Source organism: Neophocaena asiaeorientalis, unplaced genomic scaffold, assembly GCF_003031525.2.
Source record: "Neophocaena asiaeorientalis asiaeorientalis breed wild unplaced genomic scaffold, Neophocaena_asiaeorientalis_V1.1 scaffold240, whole genome shotgun sequence".
In the NCBI taxonomy this organism is placed as follows: Eukaryota; Metazoa; Chordata; class Mammalia; order Artiodactyla; family Phocoenidae; genus Neophocaena; species Neophocaena asiaeorientalis.
The window spans coordinates 1,513,660-1,529,276 of record NW_020185331.1 but is presented as its reverse complement, the minus strand read 5'-3'; the positions used below and the strand labels follow the sequence as shown (position 1 = coordinate 1,529,276).

At 52.4% G+C, this 15,617-nt stretch overlaps 1 protein-coding gene across 5 annotated transcripts in view; it reads left to right on the top strand.

Annotated features, from left to right (window-relative positions):
• Window positions 1-15,617, top strand: part of CRTAC1 (cartilage acidic protein 1) — a 154,454-nt gene that overhangs the window by 124,236 nt on the left and 14,601 nt on the right. For 2 of the 5 annotated variants that reach the window (XM_024735073.1, XM_024735070.1), the window contains exons 12-14: window positions 3,759-3,904; window positions 5,255-5,297; window positions 7,851-7,994. In XM_024735073.1, coding sequence (XP_024590841.1) covers window positions 3,759-3,904; window positions 5,255-5,297; window positions 7,851-7,994 — 333 coding nt within the window. Of the gene's footprint in view, window positions 1-3,758; window positions 3,905-5,254; window positions 5,298-7,850; window positions 8,150-8,817; window positions 9,151-15,617 lie in introns of those variants that run through there. The other 3 variants (XM_024735068.1, XM_024735069.1, XM_024735072.1) reach the window with 2 other exon arrangements.

The following is a 15,617-nucleotide window of genomic DNA, read 5'->3' as shown; positions in this document are numbered from 1 at the left end:
TCTTCCTCTCCCACCCACCCCACCTAACACACATGCTCACACCCTGCTTCTTCCACTTTGAGCTTCTCCCTGATCTTCAACACACATGACCTTTTCATACCTCTATACCTTTGCCAGTGCTGTGCCCTCTGCCTGGAATGCCCCTTCCTTCCCTTCTCTGCCTCACAAGCTCTTGTTCCTCCTGAATCCTCCAACGAAATGACTTTTAACACCCACCTCTCTCACCAAGTGGTACCAATACTATGGGTGCACTTTCCCAGTTTCTTATAACATAATCACTGTGTTCATTGCCCTCATGGGGCTCGGCTCCTCCAGGATGGGGCCTGGGTCTGTGTCCTTCCTGCTAAATCCCAGATCCCTGCGTGATGCTTGGCCCATGGTGGGCTGGTCATTGGGGTGGGGTGGGCAGTAGAACAAGGGTTTAGCAGGTACGGGCTTTGGGATCAGATACTCCCTCTCTGGGTAACTGTGAGCAATTCCCTTCTCCTCTCCAAGTTTCATCCCCCTTGACTCTAAAATAGAAATGATAAAACTAGTACCTTGTCATGGGACTGCCGTGAGGATCCAGTGCCCTAACACTGAGAATCACCTGGTACAGTTTGGGGTGCATACTCTCTAGCAGTATTGCCAACAAGCAAAAGCCCTTTGGGAACTGCAGGGCGTGCCCCCATGTCTAAGAGATGATGAGGACGGGGTTGCTGAGGGTCCAAATTGGCCGGGGCAGGGCTGACATCCAAGCAAGAGCTGTCCTTCCTGGATGGGGTAGAGGTCCCTTCTCACAGATGAGGAAACCGAGGACCCAAGTCGGCAAAGTAATCAGTGACGAAGGAGGGAGTCCTACTGAGATGTGCTCTCCCCGCGGCTGACTTATCTCCTAGTCCTGCCCCTCCCTGGGTCTGGAGGAAGGGAGGAAGCAAGATTCAGAGGCAGGATGTAAATTCGTGATTGCCTATGAATATTCGGCACCTCTTTTGAGTTATTTGTGGCACTTCTGTCAGGCTGGAAAATGTATTCATGTAGCTGTTCTGTTGGCTTAGGTGAGAAACATTTGCTCTTCTTTGTCTCCTTTTTTTTTTAGTAGAAAAGTGTTTATTTATTTATTTTTTGCGGTACACGGGCCTCTCACTGTTGTGGCCTCTCCCGTTGCGGAGCAGACGCACAGGCTCAGTGGCCATGGCTCACGGGCCCAGCCACTCCACGGCATGTGGGATCTTCCCGGACCGGGACATGAACCCGTGTCCCCTGCATCGGCAGGCAGACTCTCAACCACTGCGCCACCAGGGAAGCCCAAGTGTTTACTTTTTACATCTGCCATTTAATTTGGGTGCTGAACACCCTAAAAATGCCACGTCTCTTGAACCTCAAGACACTGCTTCAAAACAGTAAAAGAGGGGCTTCCCTGGTGGCGCAGTGGTTGGGAGTCCACCTGCTGATACAGGGGACACGGGTTCGTGCCCCGGTCCGGGAAGATCCCACATGATGCAGAGCGGGTGGGCCCATGAGCCATGGCCACTGAGCCTGCGCATCCGGAGCCTGTGCTCCGCAACGGGAGAGGCCACAATAGTGAGAGGCCCATGTACCGCAAAAAAAAAAAAAAAAAAAACAGTAGAAGAGGGGGTAGTTGATACCTCCCCAATCCTATTTTCACCCCCTTCCCCCAAAATGAATTATTGTGGAAGGAGGGAGCGGGGCAGTAGGAGTTTATGAGAAATGTTTTCTGGCTTAATAAAGCCAACCCCAGAACCAGCAAGACCAGGCCTGGAAGGGGAGAGTCTCCGCAGGAAGAGAAGCTGCACCGCGTCTTCAGGTCTCTGCACTGTGTGCGAGTCTCTGCTCCAGTGGCCTCTCTCTGGTGCTGCTGCCCCATCGCGGGCACAGGGGCAGGGGCTATTTACCTTTGACACTTCCGGACGGTAGCAGCTGGTCCCTGCCCTCGATAATTCACAGCAGCCTGAGAATGGAACGCTACAAAGAGACTTCTCTGGAGGTCTTGGGTTGGAGGCAGTAAAAGAGAACCAAACACAGGGAGGCTCAGGAAGTGGATGATGTGGCTGTCAAGGTGCACTTTCTTCTGGAAGCCCCCGACTGACGCACCGGGACTTGGGGAGAAAGATGCAGCTGAGTCCTTCCACGCCGTCCTGTCTTAGCTCCCACCCCAGAGCAGACCTCTGCACAGAGGCGTCTGTACATAGATTCCCCACAAAGTCTAGATGTAGCTTCAACCCTTTTCTAAAATATGGGAACCCCTTTCATTCATGAAAATGTTTCACAGACCACCCTCGACCCCCATAGCAGCGATCATTGTAAAATCCACTGGTTGACAGCAGTGACCAAAAGCTGCTATAAATTTGACAGCACTCTTCAGTTTCACTTGTTTTCTAACAGTGTCTGTATGCATTAAGGGGAAAGTAGCACACACATGTAGGTGACATCATTTTTTCAGCCTATGAATGATGCTTGGGGGAGTGTATGGATTGGTGGACCCCCGAGCACCAAGCCCACGTCTGGTCAGCCCTGGTGGGTGACTACTGACGAGGGGGCTGCAGCCTCCCTCCTACATGTGCAGAGCACGGCCCTCTTCCCCAGGTGACTGATTGGAGAAAGGCCCCTCCCAGCAGGTGAGGCCCACCCCCCACTCCTCTCCACCCCAGTCCATCACCATTAGCCTGACCTTGCCTCGGTGACGGGCCTGTTGCCTTAAGCAGGGAGCTGGGGCCGGCTTTGACAATGCCTAAACACCTGACAAATCTTTCCAACCTGCTTCCTGCCAGTGATGTAACACGTCGCTTTAAGGATGTGTGCAGATGGATTCACCATGAATGTTCTCTGAGCTCCACCACCGTTCGTTTTTGTAAACAGCTCAGCTTTGTAGGACGGTCTTTCTCGGCCTTTTGGTTCTTTGTCACCTCAGCTTTTATTTAGAGCTCGGCTCAAATGCTTTCTCCCCAAGAGCCTATCCCTCACCACCCTGACTAGAAAAGCCCCCAGCCTACTCTTACTTCCTTTTTATCCCATCACCCTATTTTTGTTTTCCTCACAGAGCTTGTCAATATCCGGCATTATTTGTTCATCTGTGTGCCTGTCTATCCCCACTAGAGTGGAAGCTCCCTAAAAAGAGGGTTATTCCCAGTGACGGCCCCTAGCAGACTATAAACATCCAATATAAATACAAATACGAATAAATGCGACACGCCTGAGATTACACAGCAAGTCAAATGTAAAGCTGAGATTTGTCCCCAGGTCTCCCAGATGCCCACCCCCCCCCCCACCATGTCCTTCCCAGCATGCTCGGTAAGTGGTACAGCCAAGATCTGAACCCAGGACTCCAAAGTCAACATGTTTACCACCAGGCTTTACTCTCTTCCCTCCGAAATCCACTAGAATATAAGTTCTAGAAATGTGCTGTCCAATATGGTAGCCACTAGCCATGTGTGGCCATTTCAAGTCAGTCAGTTAAAATTAAATTGAATTTAAAATTCAGTTCCTTATCACGCCACTTCAAGTGCTTCGCAGCCATGGCTAGCAGCTACCGTAGCTGACAGAGCAGACAGAGGACATCGCCATCACTGCTGAAGTTGTCCTGGACAGCATTGCTCTAAAAGAGCAGGACCTCATCTGCCTTGTTCACTATTTCCCCAGCACTTAGAACAGTGTTCAATTCATATTTTTTATTAGGTGAGTGAATAAATGAATGATGATACTTTTGTGGAGAATCCCTCCCCGCCCCCTGCTCTGCAGCTGATCCTTTCATCCCATAGGGAAGGATGAGGCCAGCAGCGTGGAGGTGACATGGCCCGATGGCAAGATGGCCAGCCGGAATGTGGCCAGCACGGAGATGAACTCGGTGCTGGAGATTCCCTACCCGCGGGATGAGGACAGACTTCGGGACCAGGCCCCCCTGGAGGTGAGCAAAGGCATCTGGGCCTCAGAGCCAGAAAAGCAAGCCCCACCCATGGGCTGAAGCTGGATTCCCAGGAATCTGCAGACTTTGTTTCTAGAATGATGGAAATCATCTTAGCAAAGGGCAGGCTTCACAGTGACCCCTCCATGCGTAGTTTGCACACCAGTGTCACACCCACATCTCTTCTGCTCCTCGCAGAAATCCTGGCGTATTGGAAGGGCAAGCATTTTTCACCCATTTTATAGAGAAGGAAAACCAAGACCAAGAAAGAGAACCCACCAAAACCGCACAGCCATTTGTGAGCAGAGTTAACAGTTGGCCCCAGGTCTCCTGCTTCACTTCTGGTTCTTTCCAAAGCTTCTGACAAAGCTGTTGCTTCTGAGGGTGGGGCAGAGCCTCTGGGGGCTCCTCAGGGAAGAGCTCTGGACCACTCTCTGGAGAGGATCACGCCATTGTAGATAACAGGGGCCCACTTAAACTCACACAGAAGAGGGGGCTTACAGGGAGGGTTCTAGAGGAGCTCACAAAATGCAAGGGATGCTCAGGGTGAGAGCCATGGCAGCTCAGTGGCCCCAGGAGCTCAAAGACCTTTGCCATTAGTGCACTGGCTCTGGGGGGAGAATTATCCTTCCCCAGGAAGCCGCACCAGCACCCCATCATTTGTCTTTTCCAACAGTCAACATTTCTGTCTTGTGTAAAGTATTCTGTTTCGAGTCCCCAGCCACCCCACCTCCAGCCACCAGCCTGCTGTCTCTGAGACCTCCACATAGACACAGCAAAGCCTCCACAGCCCGGCGTGACCAGGCGCCAAAATCTGTCTCAGCCTCACTTAGTTCAGCTTTTAGCCGCGAAGCCTTTGAGTCCCTCCTCCTGCTGGGATGTCCACCTCTTTTCCAGCCAGCCCTACCCAGAGGTGGGGGACGGCCTGGCTTGCAGGCACCCACCCCTTGTGAGTGGGCAAGGTTCTCAGAGAAGGCAGTGCAGGGAGTGAGCAGACACCTCTAAAAGCTTCTCCACCCCTCTCTACACTTTGCCTTCCTGAGACCCAGCCTGTCTCAGGGTGATGCCACAGGAGGCACAGACTCTGTTAGGTGTCCCGGCGCAGGCGTGTGGATCCCATGCAAGGGGAGTGAGCAGGAGTTCGCACGGGTCTGTTCGTGGCCTCCCCGCCCAGTCTCCTATTCTCAGTGCAAGGGAAGGGGCCTGGCAGGAAGGGGATCTCCCAGGCGCAGAGCTAAGAGCAGCCCTTGTGGTGGGGTCAGGGTGACAGCTGCTCTGCGGCTGTAACTAGGAGGGGACCTGAGATGGGATCTTCTCAACTCACTAGTGTCTCTGCTTCTGCCTACCTTGCAGTGCGGCCAAGGATTCTCCCAGCAGGAAAATGGCCATTGCATGGGTGAGTTGCCTGCCAGTACCAGGGGACAAGGCAGAGGCCAGACTCTCACTGGGGAATGTCAGCCTGGGCCCTGGCAAGGCTCAGGTTGCAGACAAGGGGCGGAAGGGTGAGGAGGCGAATGTGTTGTTTGTCCCTGAGGCTTCAGATGCCAAGACAGCCGCCAGGTGACTCGGCAAGGTGGGAGCGGTGGTAGTGACCAGCAGGCTGAATCACTGCAGCTCTGGGAATTGGCAGTGCTTCCCTGCCATGCATACAGAGAGCATGAGCGGGGGACAGACGCACAGCCATCCGGACAGAGCTCACAGGGAGGCCTGGCTCCCAGGGGGCCGTGGGGGCTAGGGCGGGCGTGCGTCCCCCTTCCAGCAGAACAGCAAGCAAGGGGGCCGGTGAGCAAGGGTGGGCATGGCTGGGGGGCACTGGAGCAAACCAGAGTGCAGCATGTGCTCACAGTACAGAAGGGAAATTACAGCCTTGTGCAGTGCTGGCGGGCACGTAACTACAGCATGGCCAGGCTCCGTGAGGCAGCTCTGTGAGGGTCCAGGGACCTTCTAAAAGTCCCCCGAGGGTCTGGAATGGGCAAGGGGCAGCCTAGAGGCTCAGCACCCAGAAGGTCTTCAACCCAATGTCTTCCATCCCAGGGACCAGCAACGAGGGGTCAGGCCAAGGATTCCACCTGCCCTTTAGATGCCCAGGCAGCTTTCTTCCCAAGTCCCCTCTGCAGATACTCATCAGCCCCAGGTGAATGCGTTTGCTACTGAGATGCAAGAGTAAACAAGAAGGAGCAGTCCCTGCCCTCTTGGAGCTTAGAGCCACACAAGTAAACAGCGATGACCACACAGCCTGAGTGGGGCTGGGGTGGGGGGAGGGGAGGGGACTGTGGGAGCACAAAGGTGGGATCTTAAACCAGTCTAGGGAGGGTCCAAGAAGGTGTCCCAGAGAAAGTAAGGTGTGAGTTGAGACCTGAAGGGTGATGAGGGGTTCGCCCAGCAGAGGGGAGAAAGTGTTCCAGTGGAGGGCGCTGCATGGGCAAAGGACCACAAGTGAGAAGTGGAGGAGGATGGCTCGAAGGGGGGCTTGAGGAGGAAATTAGTCCCCTCCGCTCTTCATGTCCCCACAGACAGTGCATATACACAGAAATTCCAGCTCCTTCCCCATGTGCTGGGCAGACCCCATGACACCCCCAGTGCAGCCGCCGCTTCCTTTCACCATCCAGCAGACATCTGTGTGCGTACTACATAGCACCCGGCTCGGGGAGCTGGGGGTGCAGGCCAAGCACCTGCCCTGGAGGGGCGTCCGCTCTAGTCTGGGAGACAGGCCACAAACATGTTACCTGAACGCCGGAAGAGATGAGTTAAGAAACCTTCAAGCAAGGTGCTCTCTGAAGACTCTTCTAGATGGCGTGGACAGGGAGAGGACCTTTGAGCTGAGACCTGAAGGATGAGAAGGGTCCAGGCACAGAAAGACTGGAGGGAGGAGCTTTCCTGGCAGAGGGAAGGGTGGGAGCAAAGACCAGGATACAGGTAAAAGGCTTGGTGTGTCAAAGGGACAGGAAGAAGGCCAGTGTGCCAGGAGAGGATGGACGAGCCAAATGCCAAGTTAAGGAGGGTCTTGAGGCCCTAGAAAGGTGTCTGGACTTTGCTCTCAGGGCCCTTTGCAGTTAAGCAGGAGAGTATAGGCCAAACCAGCAGACATGGGACACATAATCAACTGAGCAAGGAACCGTCTGGGAGCCATCTTTGTTAAGGGCAACATAAGCCGCTCATGACACTGGAGGATACAGAAAAGACAGGACTATCTTGATTCTTCCGAAGGAGTGAGGGAGGCTGGATGGGGTAAAAAGCATGTGGTTCACATTTTCAAATGATCACCTGGTTGCTGAATTGCAGACAGAATTGGAGGGAGGGGGGAAGCCAGGAGGCCGGGAGGGAGGCAGCTGCAGAAATCCAGGCAAGAGCTGCTGGTGGTTGGGGACAGGCTGGTGGCAGAGGAGTGAGAAGGAGGTGGCCAAATGGGAGAGGTACTGTGGGGGCAGAACTGACAGGATCTGTTGTTAAATCGCCGGCAGAGGTCAGGCAACCAGAGGAATCGGGGATCACGCTGATGTCTGCTTGAGCAGCCAAGTGACTGACAGTGGCGTTGATTGAGTTGGGGAAGATGGGAACAGGGGGCAGAAGATGCTTGAGGGCCAGGGGGGATCTAGAGTTCCATTTGGACCCAGTAAGTTTGAGATGCATGGTAGACAGATTTACAAGTCTGGAGCCCCAGGGAGAGGTCGTGGCTGGAGTTGGAAGTTCTGGAATCATCCCTATATGAAGGGACCACCTAGAGAAAGTGTGGTAGATAGAAGAGAAGACCCCGAACCAAGCCTGAATGCCCCCCACGTGTAGAGGTAAGTACAGGAGGAGCCAGCCTAGGGGACTGAAGCGAGGAACTTGAGGCCCAGAGAGAAGAAAGGACATGCCCAAGGTCACGGTGGGGGAGGGGTGGGTAGCAGAGCCTGAGCAAGGATCCACTGCCCACAGCCCCCAGTGAGTGGCTCCCCTTGCCTTTCAGACACCAACGAATGCATCCAGTTCCCATTCGTGTGCCCTCGAGACAAGCCCGTGTGTGTTAACACGTACGGAAGCTACAGGTGCCGGACCAACAAGAGATGCAGTCGGGGCTACGAGCCCAACGAGGACGGCACAGCCTGTGTGGGTGAGTGGAGCCCCTGCCATAGTCCAGTAGCAAAGGGAACTTGCCTTCCACTGGGGAGCTCTGGGAGGCCCCAGATCCAGGTCCCCAGCCCCTGCCTTCCCCTGGCTGGAGGGAGTCTCCCTAGACCCTCGTGGGGTCTCCAAGGAAGACCATAACAGAGGCTTGGAGAAGCCCTACCACTACTGCCATCATCTGAAGGGCCCCTGGGGCGCTGTGTCCTGGCCAGAGGCTATTGCTCTTCTTGTTTCTCCCCTTCTCACATTTCCTAAAACTAATGCTCCTACCTTAAGCTCAGCCCACCTTTTCCTACCTGGGATATAGACTAACCCCTACTACTCACCTTTGTCTGAATTTCTGAACTGCTGTTTGTCTTCTTCCTCCCAAACGCTTCCCCGCACCCACACCCCACCCCCACCCCCTTTCTCTTTTTCCCATTTTCTATCTCTCTGCCCCATGCTTTTTGCAGCTCAAGTGGCCTTTTTAGGTGGGTATCCTTCTGCCGCCTTTAGAATCTCTGAGCCTCTCTCTCGGGCCTCATCTCTTTCTCTAGGCCTTGGACTTTGCCTTCAGTTATATGCACTTTAAATTCCATCAATAAAGGAAAAAACAAAAACAAAACTAACAACCTTTGTGGCAAACTAAATCTCTCCCACTGCCTGTCTCTCTCTCCATGCCCAGTAGATTCTGCTGCGCGCTCCCTCTGAATGGACCGCGGGGGTGGCCATCTTTGAAAAGGGAAGTTTGGGAGATATTTGTGTCACCTTAGTTGTTTGTGAAGCTTTCTTTGCATGCTTTCTGAGAACATGTTTTTTACCCCATCCAGCCTCTCTCACTCCTTCAGAAGAATCAAGATAGTCCTGTCTTTTCTGTATCCTCCAGTGTCATGAGCGGCTTATGTTGCCCTTAACAAAGATGGCTCCCAGACGGTTCCTTGCTCAGTTGATTATGTGCCGCATGTCTGCTGGTTTGGCCTATGCTGCTTCTGCTCTGTGGGCCCTGACTGCCCGTGGTAGAGAAAGCCATATTGGGGTTGGTGGTCATAATGGGAGAGGGAAAGGGTGGCCCTTTGGGACTCTTGATAAAAATGTTAAAATTTGAACTTGCGAAGTCTTCCAGCCTCTTTCTGGAGAAATCATGCCAATAAACTCTCTGCTGGGTGTTAGTGTCTAGCTAGTGAAAAAAAAAATGTGTCTGAGGCAAGTAGAGCTGGTTGGAATGCTGAATTAGCAGCAGCCCTTCCATGACATGGCCCTTGGAAAGCAACTCATGAGATAGAGCGTCTGCCCCAGGCATAAGCAGTGGTTGGGTTTGTGCATCAGTGTTCACGTGTCAGGGACTGGGGTTTGGACCAGGTAAGGGATGTGGGATGAGCAAGGGACAGACATGGAGTGCTCTGAGGAAGTCACTTCTCCACTCTGGGCCTCAGTTTCCCTCATCTAAATGACAAGAGAGTTGAGCCTAAGGGTCCTTTCCTTTCTAAGACCCCCTTAATATGTGGCTGGACATAGGCGTGGCTAGTGTCAGGTTACCCTGCTTTCTAGAAAGAACCTTGCAATTTGGTCTCCCCTGAAATATTCTTGGAAACGTGGAAGCTCCTGGAAGCTTCACCTGTGGGAACGATGTAACACCTTAGAATACTTTCATGACAAGCTTCAGTAGTGAAGGTGTGTTATAAATCACAGATCTATTCTTTATGGGGAGAAAAGGCACCCCAAGATATAATAAAATCACACTTAAGAATGCACCAAGCCTTTAAAAAATATATTTAACAAAAAAACTACCGTTTTCTGATATAATAATAATATGCCCATAAATCACAAACTATTAATTCCTCATAACTAGTGCTGTTTTTACACTCGGAATAGGAGCTTAAATGAAAAGTTTTAAAATAACAACAGCTACAGTTTCACAGAAAACTTTTCTTTTTTCCACTTAAAAATCGCTCCACTTCTGGGAAGCCCACTCCTGTGTGTTGACATGGAATTAAAGATCTGAAAGGGCCCCAGAGATGAGGCTCCAGAGAGATGAAGTGATCTGCCCAAGGTCACGAGCCAGCTGGTCCCCGAGCCGAAGCTGGAGCACTCTGCCACCACCGCATCTTGTCAGGGGGGTAACAGACAGCGCTGTCCCCATTCACACTATTCCCTCGTCATTCTGGAAGATGCTGCCTTTTTAGAAAAGAACAAGTGGATCTAAGATAGTGAGATAAGTAAAACCCAAAGCCCACAGAGGTGATGGTTCCAAATGCAATGGTAAATAACAAGATAACAGTGTCCACTGATTGGCTGCACACACAACACGAGAAATAAGGGCTAAGACAGCTAGTGTGACAGCCTGACAAGGACATCAGGAGATCTGAGGTGACAGCAAACTTCAGAAGATGCCTTATAAGTAATAACCGTGAATTCCTGCACACTGAGTTTCTTATAACTGGGTATATTTGTGTGGTTTTACCCTACTTGGTGGGTGGGGCCAGATGAGTTAAAAGAGGAGTTCAGAATCCCTCCAGCTGCTAAGAGCACAACTGCAGTATCCTGACTCCAGGGTAAGAAGGCTTTCCGTTAGATTCATTCTTTCATTCATTCAGTCTTTCAACAAATATTGGTTGAGCACGTATTATGTGCCAGGTACTGAGCTAGGCTCTGGGCATGCAATGGTAAGTGAAGGTGACATGGTTGCTGTCCCCATATTGCCGTCCTCCAGCCAGATGGAAGAGCCCAGGGCACGGGATGGGAATGGGACTCAGAGAGGCTTTCTAAAAAGTCGAGCTAAATTCTTGGATTGCTGTACCAGAAAGCTAGCTCTCTGCATTCGTTCATATATTTATTCAACAAGCATTTATTGAGAACCGCCCTCCCGTGTGACAAGCACTGGGTCCCTCCCATGAGGACTGTGACAATGAGGGCGTCAAGTTCCCTGACCCAAAGATGCTTGTGTTGGAAGAAATACGAGGCTGAAGATACAGAGGACAGGCAGGTACTGAACCAGCTCAGCATCACCTGCCCCCAAATAACAGACCTTCCCAGTGGGCCAGGAGCCCAGGCTTTCCAAGCCCAATGCCTCAGTCCAGTGTGTTTACTGGTCTGTGCTGAACCAGCCACGGATGGGTGGGCACAGAGCCGCACCCAAGCTAGCCAGGCTCAATGTCACTTTTTCTTCTAAATCGTCTTGCCCTGAGGCCCCTGGGCGCCCAAAGCCTTGCCTTTCCCTTCTGAACACAGACAATTCAGTCTTTTCTTTGTCTGCTAGCCCCACTCAGGCTCCTGAAATCTTTGTTGGCTTCTGCTGGACCTGAGTTTGTAACAGAAATAGCAAATGCCTTCAGGGGCTGACAAGTAATAGAATGGGCTAGAAGGGATTATGCAAATGGAGAGCTGGAGCCGCTGAAGGGGGAGCCTTTACTCCAGCAGAGCAGGAAGATGGGCCACCATGGCCAGAACTTCCCATTTTTCAAGAAAAGCCACGTAATAATAATACCATTTTTACTCTGCCCAAGAATGCTCCTCTTCCCAGGAATGTACCCCTTAAAATGACGATAATAGCTTCCATTCAGTGAGCTCAGCATGTCTGGGTCAGCTCTAAACTGGATAGGAATCAACTTGTTGAATTCTCACAACAATCCCCGGAGGAAAGTGCTGTAATCATCCCAGTTTTACCGAGACGCATGCTGCTGGAAGGGGACGGAGGAAGGACTCTGTCAGGGCAGTCTGTCCCCAGCCTGTGCTCTCCCTTCTCCATTCGGGCTGGCTGGCTGGTTACACAAAAGCACCGTCTCTCTCACGCTGCCCAGGGTCAAGGGGTGGGTTGGGTAGAAGAAATGGAGTCCCTGGAGGCCCAGGATCTGAGACAGTCTCCCCACGGTGACATTCAAGCTGCGAGAAGAAATGGCAGTACAGAATTGCGAATCACCCACGTGACCTCTTCAGGCGTCTACTCAGCTGCCAGCCCTGTTCTGGGGAGGTGCCATTCTGAGGGCCAGGAGTTTGATTTTGTGTCACTCTGGCTGCTATGGCCCCCTCCCAGGGTCTGGGCATCGCACCCTGACCGGCGCCTGCCACTGGACTGCAGCTCAAGCAGGGGTTCCGCTCCCGTCTCTGAACAGGACCCTTGGTCATCATTCCACAGTCACATGGAGACAGGAGGACGAACGCTTCTTTTTCTCAGGGAGCCAGCTGGGTTTTTCCAGCAGATTCCAGAATGATACCCCTCGTCAGACTCTCAGCCCAGGAGGCAAGCCTAGTCCCTCCCCTTCTCTCCCTCCCCGGGGTCAGCCATCATCTCTCTCCTCTGGTGTGGACCAGACCCCAGCCACGTCCTGTCAGGGGCTGATGTTGCATCTCCTTAACAACAGGCACATCCTAGGAGGAGGAGGAAGGAGGGCGAGAGAACACAGGCTGGTTAACTCCACAGATAATGCCAACCCCCTCCTTCAGCGCTTGTTGTCTGAAGTGGCCGAAGGGTAGGCCATCAGAGAACAGTGAGAAGCAAGAAGAAAAAACCCTCCTCGGGGAAGGGAGCTAACATTTACAGAATGCCTGCCGTGTGCCAAAACTGTACATCTCCATTAATCCCCAAACCCATCCTATGGGATAAATGCTATTATTCTACTTTATGACCAGAGAAACTGAGGCTTAGAAACAATAAGTTACCCAAGGTCACACGGCTAGTTAAGTAACTGACACCTGGGCAGATTACTTAACCAGGTATCACTCGGCATACGCTGGACACCAACTATGTGCCAGGCATGGTTCTAGTGGCTTGGAATGTACATCTGTGAACATCACCGGCAAAGATTCCTGAAAGCCCTGGTGACATACGGCAGGCACTAAACAACATAATAAGTAAAGTATATAGTATGTTACAAGTTAGGTGGGAAGGAGGAAGCAGCCTTAAGGCAAATCAGGAGCGCTGAGATAGGCAGAATGCCATTCTAAATAGGGTGGCTCAGGGTAGGCCTTGCTGAGAAAGAGGTATTTGAGGTAGGTGAGCTGTTTTGAGCCTCAGTTTTCTTATCTGTAAAATGGGGATAATACCTACCACATAAAGTTTTTACATTAAACAAGATGATATAAAATACTTGACATAGGGCCGGCCTGGCACCTAGTAAGCCCTAAATAAATCAGAAATGTTATCAATATTACTAAGTAGCAAAGTTCAGGATGGAGCCTAGATCTATTCAGTGCCAAATCTCATGCGGCTCCCAGCACAGCCTGCCATGGCCCAGGTCACCGGGGGCCCGCAGTGTGGGAGGTTTGGAGGACGTTGGCCGCCCACAGGGAGCTGAAGCAATTTCAGGACCGAAAATGGCCATGAGGGAGCAGACCAAACCTTCCTGGGGTCTGGGCTGTGCTGAAGCGTTCAACTTCGTTCTCACGCGGTGCCATTTCCCAAGAAAATACTCATAAAACGCGGTAAACCCAGCAGGGAGGGCATGGCACTGACTGAGCTGCACGGAGCCGGAGTCACCAGGAGCTAGTGAACCGGCCCAGGGATTCGACCCCGACCAGCACAGAATCCTAGATCATTAAACACAGAGGCACCTGAGACGTCATCTAGTTCTGCCCCATCCTTCTCAGATGTGGAAACGGAGGCCCAGAAATGAGCAGCGACTTTGCTGAGGGCCACAGCCTAATTGGGAATCTGACTCCTGCCTGGGACTCCTTGCCTCACTCTGCCTCCTTCTCCAGAAAACTCAAAGTATTTCAGAAGCACAGCTGCATCAAGCATTTTAGAAATATGAGGGCCAGTGCTTGTCCTTTCTGTCCTGCTGACACAGAATCAAAGTCAGGGGAAGTGCCCACCAAGTGAATCCAGGCACCGTGCTTGGACCGTGGAACACAGCCAGGACGAGAGAGCCAGGGGGAGGTACCAGGTGCCGAGAGGGTCCCGATCAGCTGAGAGAGGGGAGGCTGCAGACGGGGTCAGGAGCACAGGGGATGAGGCTGGGGACAGAAGGAGAATCTGTGTCACCCCTTCCCAGGAAGTCCTGCCCGGAATCTCATGACCTCAGCATGCCTGCCCACCTGCCTTCCAGAAGGGGCCCAGAATAATTCCCGTAAAGGTAACTCATTGTCCTTCTTCAAGGCCAGACCCAGAGAAGTCACGAAGGATTTATCCCCCAGAATCATTTAACACCCCCTGCAAAAAGATCTAAGGGCTGACTCTCCTCGCCCAGCCCAGCCCTGCGTGCGGAGCTCCGGGGGAGGGACAAAAGCACAGTCACGTTCCCAGACTGCTGGTGGGGACAAGCAGAGGGACACGCTTAGGCCGAAGGGAGGAAAGCAAATCCCACATATACCTTCTCTGCACTTTCCAGTCCCCAAGCTCAAGATGTATAGGCCTTGAAGGCAGACACAGAGAGGACAGAGGGAGAAGGAAGCCGGGAGCTCGCAAAGCTTCACCCAGGGCAGAAGGTGTCTCGTGTGTCAAAGACCACATTCTTTCTTACAGAGCTGATCCCCAAACCCTGCAGCCCTCCCTCCCTCCTTCTTTCCTTCCATCTCTCCTTAAAATTCTCTCTTCACCCTGAGACTATGGGATCAGATGGACTCAGGCTTGAATCCCAGGCACCCCACCAACGCACTCCGCAGTGGCCTTAAACAAGCGGCTTCACCTCTCTGAGACTCGTTTCTTCATCCACTGCAAATGGTGGCATAACCTCATAGAGCTTTTGTGAGGCTTCATCGAGATAGAGCGTATAAGGTGCTCAGTACACTGCCCAGATCGTTAAAATGCAGATATTATTATGAAATCTGTTCCAGGCCCTTTAACCTCCTGCTTTCGCTTCTAGCAGTGCCTGATTTTACAACAATCCATAAGTCATTAACTGGGGCGATGTTAGACCTATAAGAATCTTTCCCAACGAGACACAGCCATCACTCACAGTTATAAATGTGGAGTTCATTTGGGGACCGGCCTACACAGCATCTTCCCTTTGAAGAGCTCCAGACCTGTATTTAGACCTGCACTGGGGAGCACAGGGCCAACCAGTGTCCCTCCATTCACCTGCTTCTCCATGGTCTGCGAGCATCCGTCTCAAGCCAGGCAGCCCTCTCCCTCACCTCTGATCCACCAGTCATCTCCCTATACACATCTTCTCTGTATGCATCCACTTATCCGTCCGTCCATCCACCTATCCATCCACCCATGGTACTTCACCCTCTAGGACCCCAGGGCCAGACTTTCTGGGCCAAGCACTCAGCCCCACAAGGATTTACCACCTCAAAGTAATGGTGCCCAGGCAGGGGCTGAGTAGGGTCAGGATGTACACTTCCTCCCCTTCCCACCCCTCCCAGGTGGAGATCATGAGCAGGGCCACAAGATCACGGCCGGGGCAACATTATCAAAGCTGCCTAGTGCAGGGGATGGCCTGGGGTCACCATTTAATTCAGTTACTCGGTGACCACTTACCTGTCTGTGTCTGCGTCTGCCTAAGCTGCTTCTCAGTGGCACGTTGCCCCAGGGGCCTGAGGACCTCATGTCTGTATGTTCTTGTCTCTTCCTGCCAGCCTGTGATAGGCTGCACTTCTCGTTCACCTGCCAAGGGTGAGGCACTGCACCAGGCACTTGGGGTGGGGGAGGGAGGTGGTAGAAATAAGTAAGACAGGAACCCCCCCCCCCCCC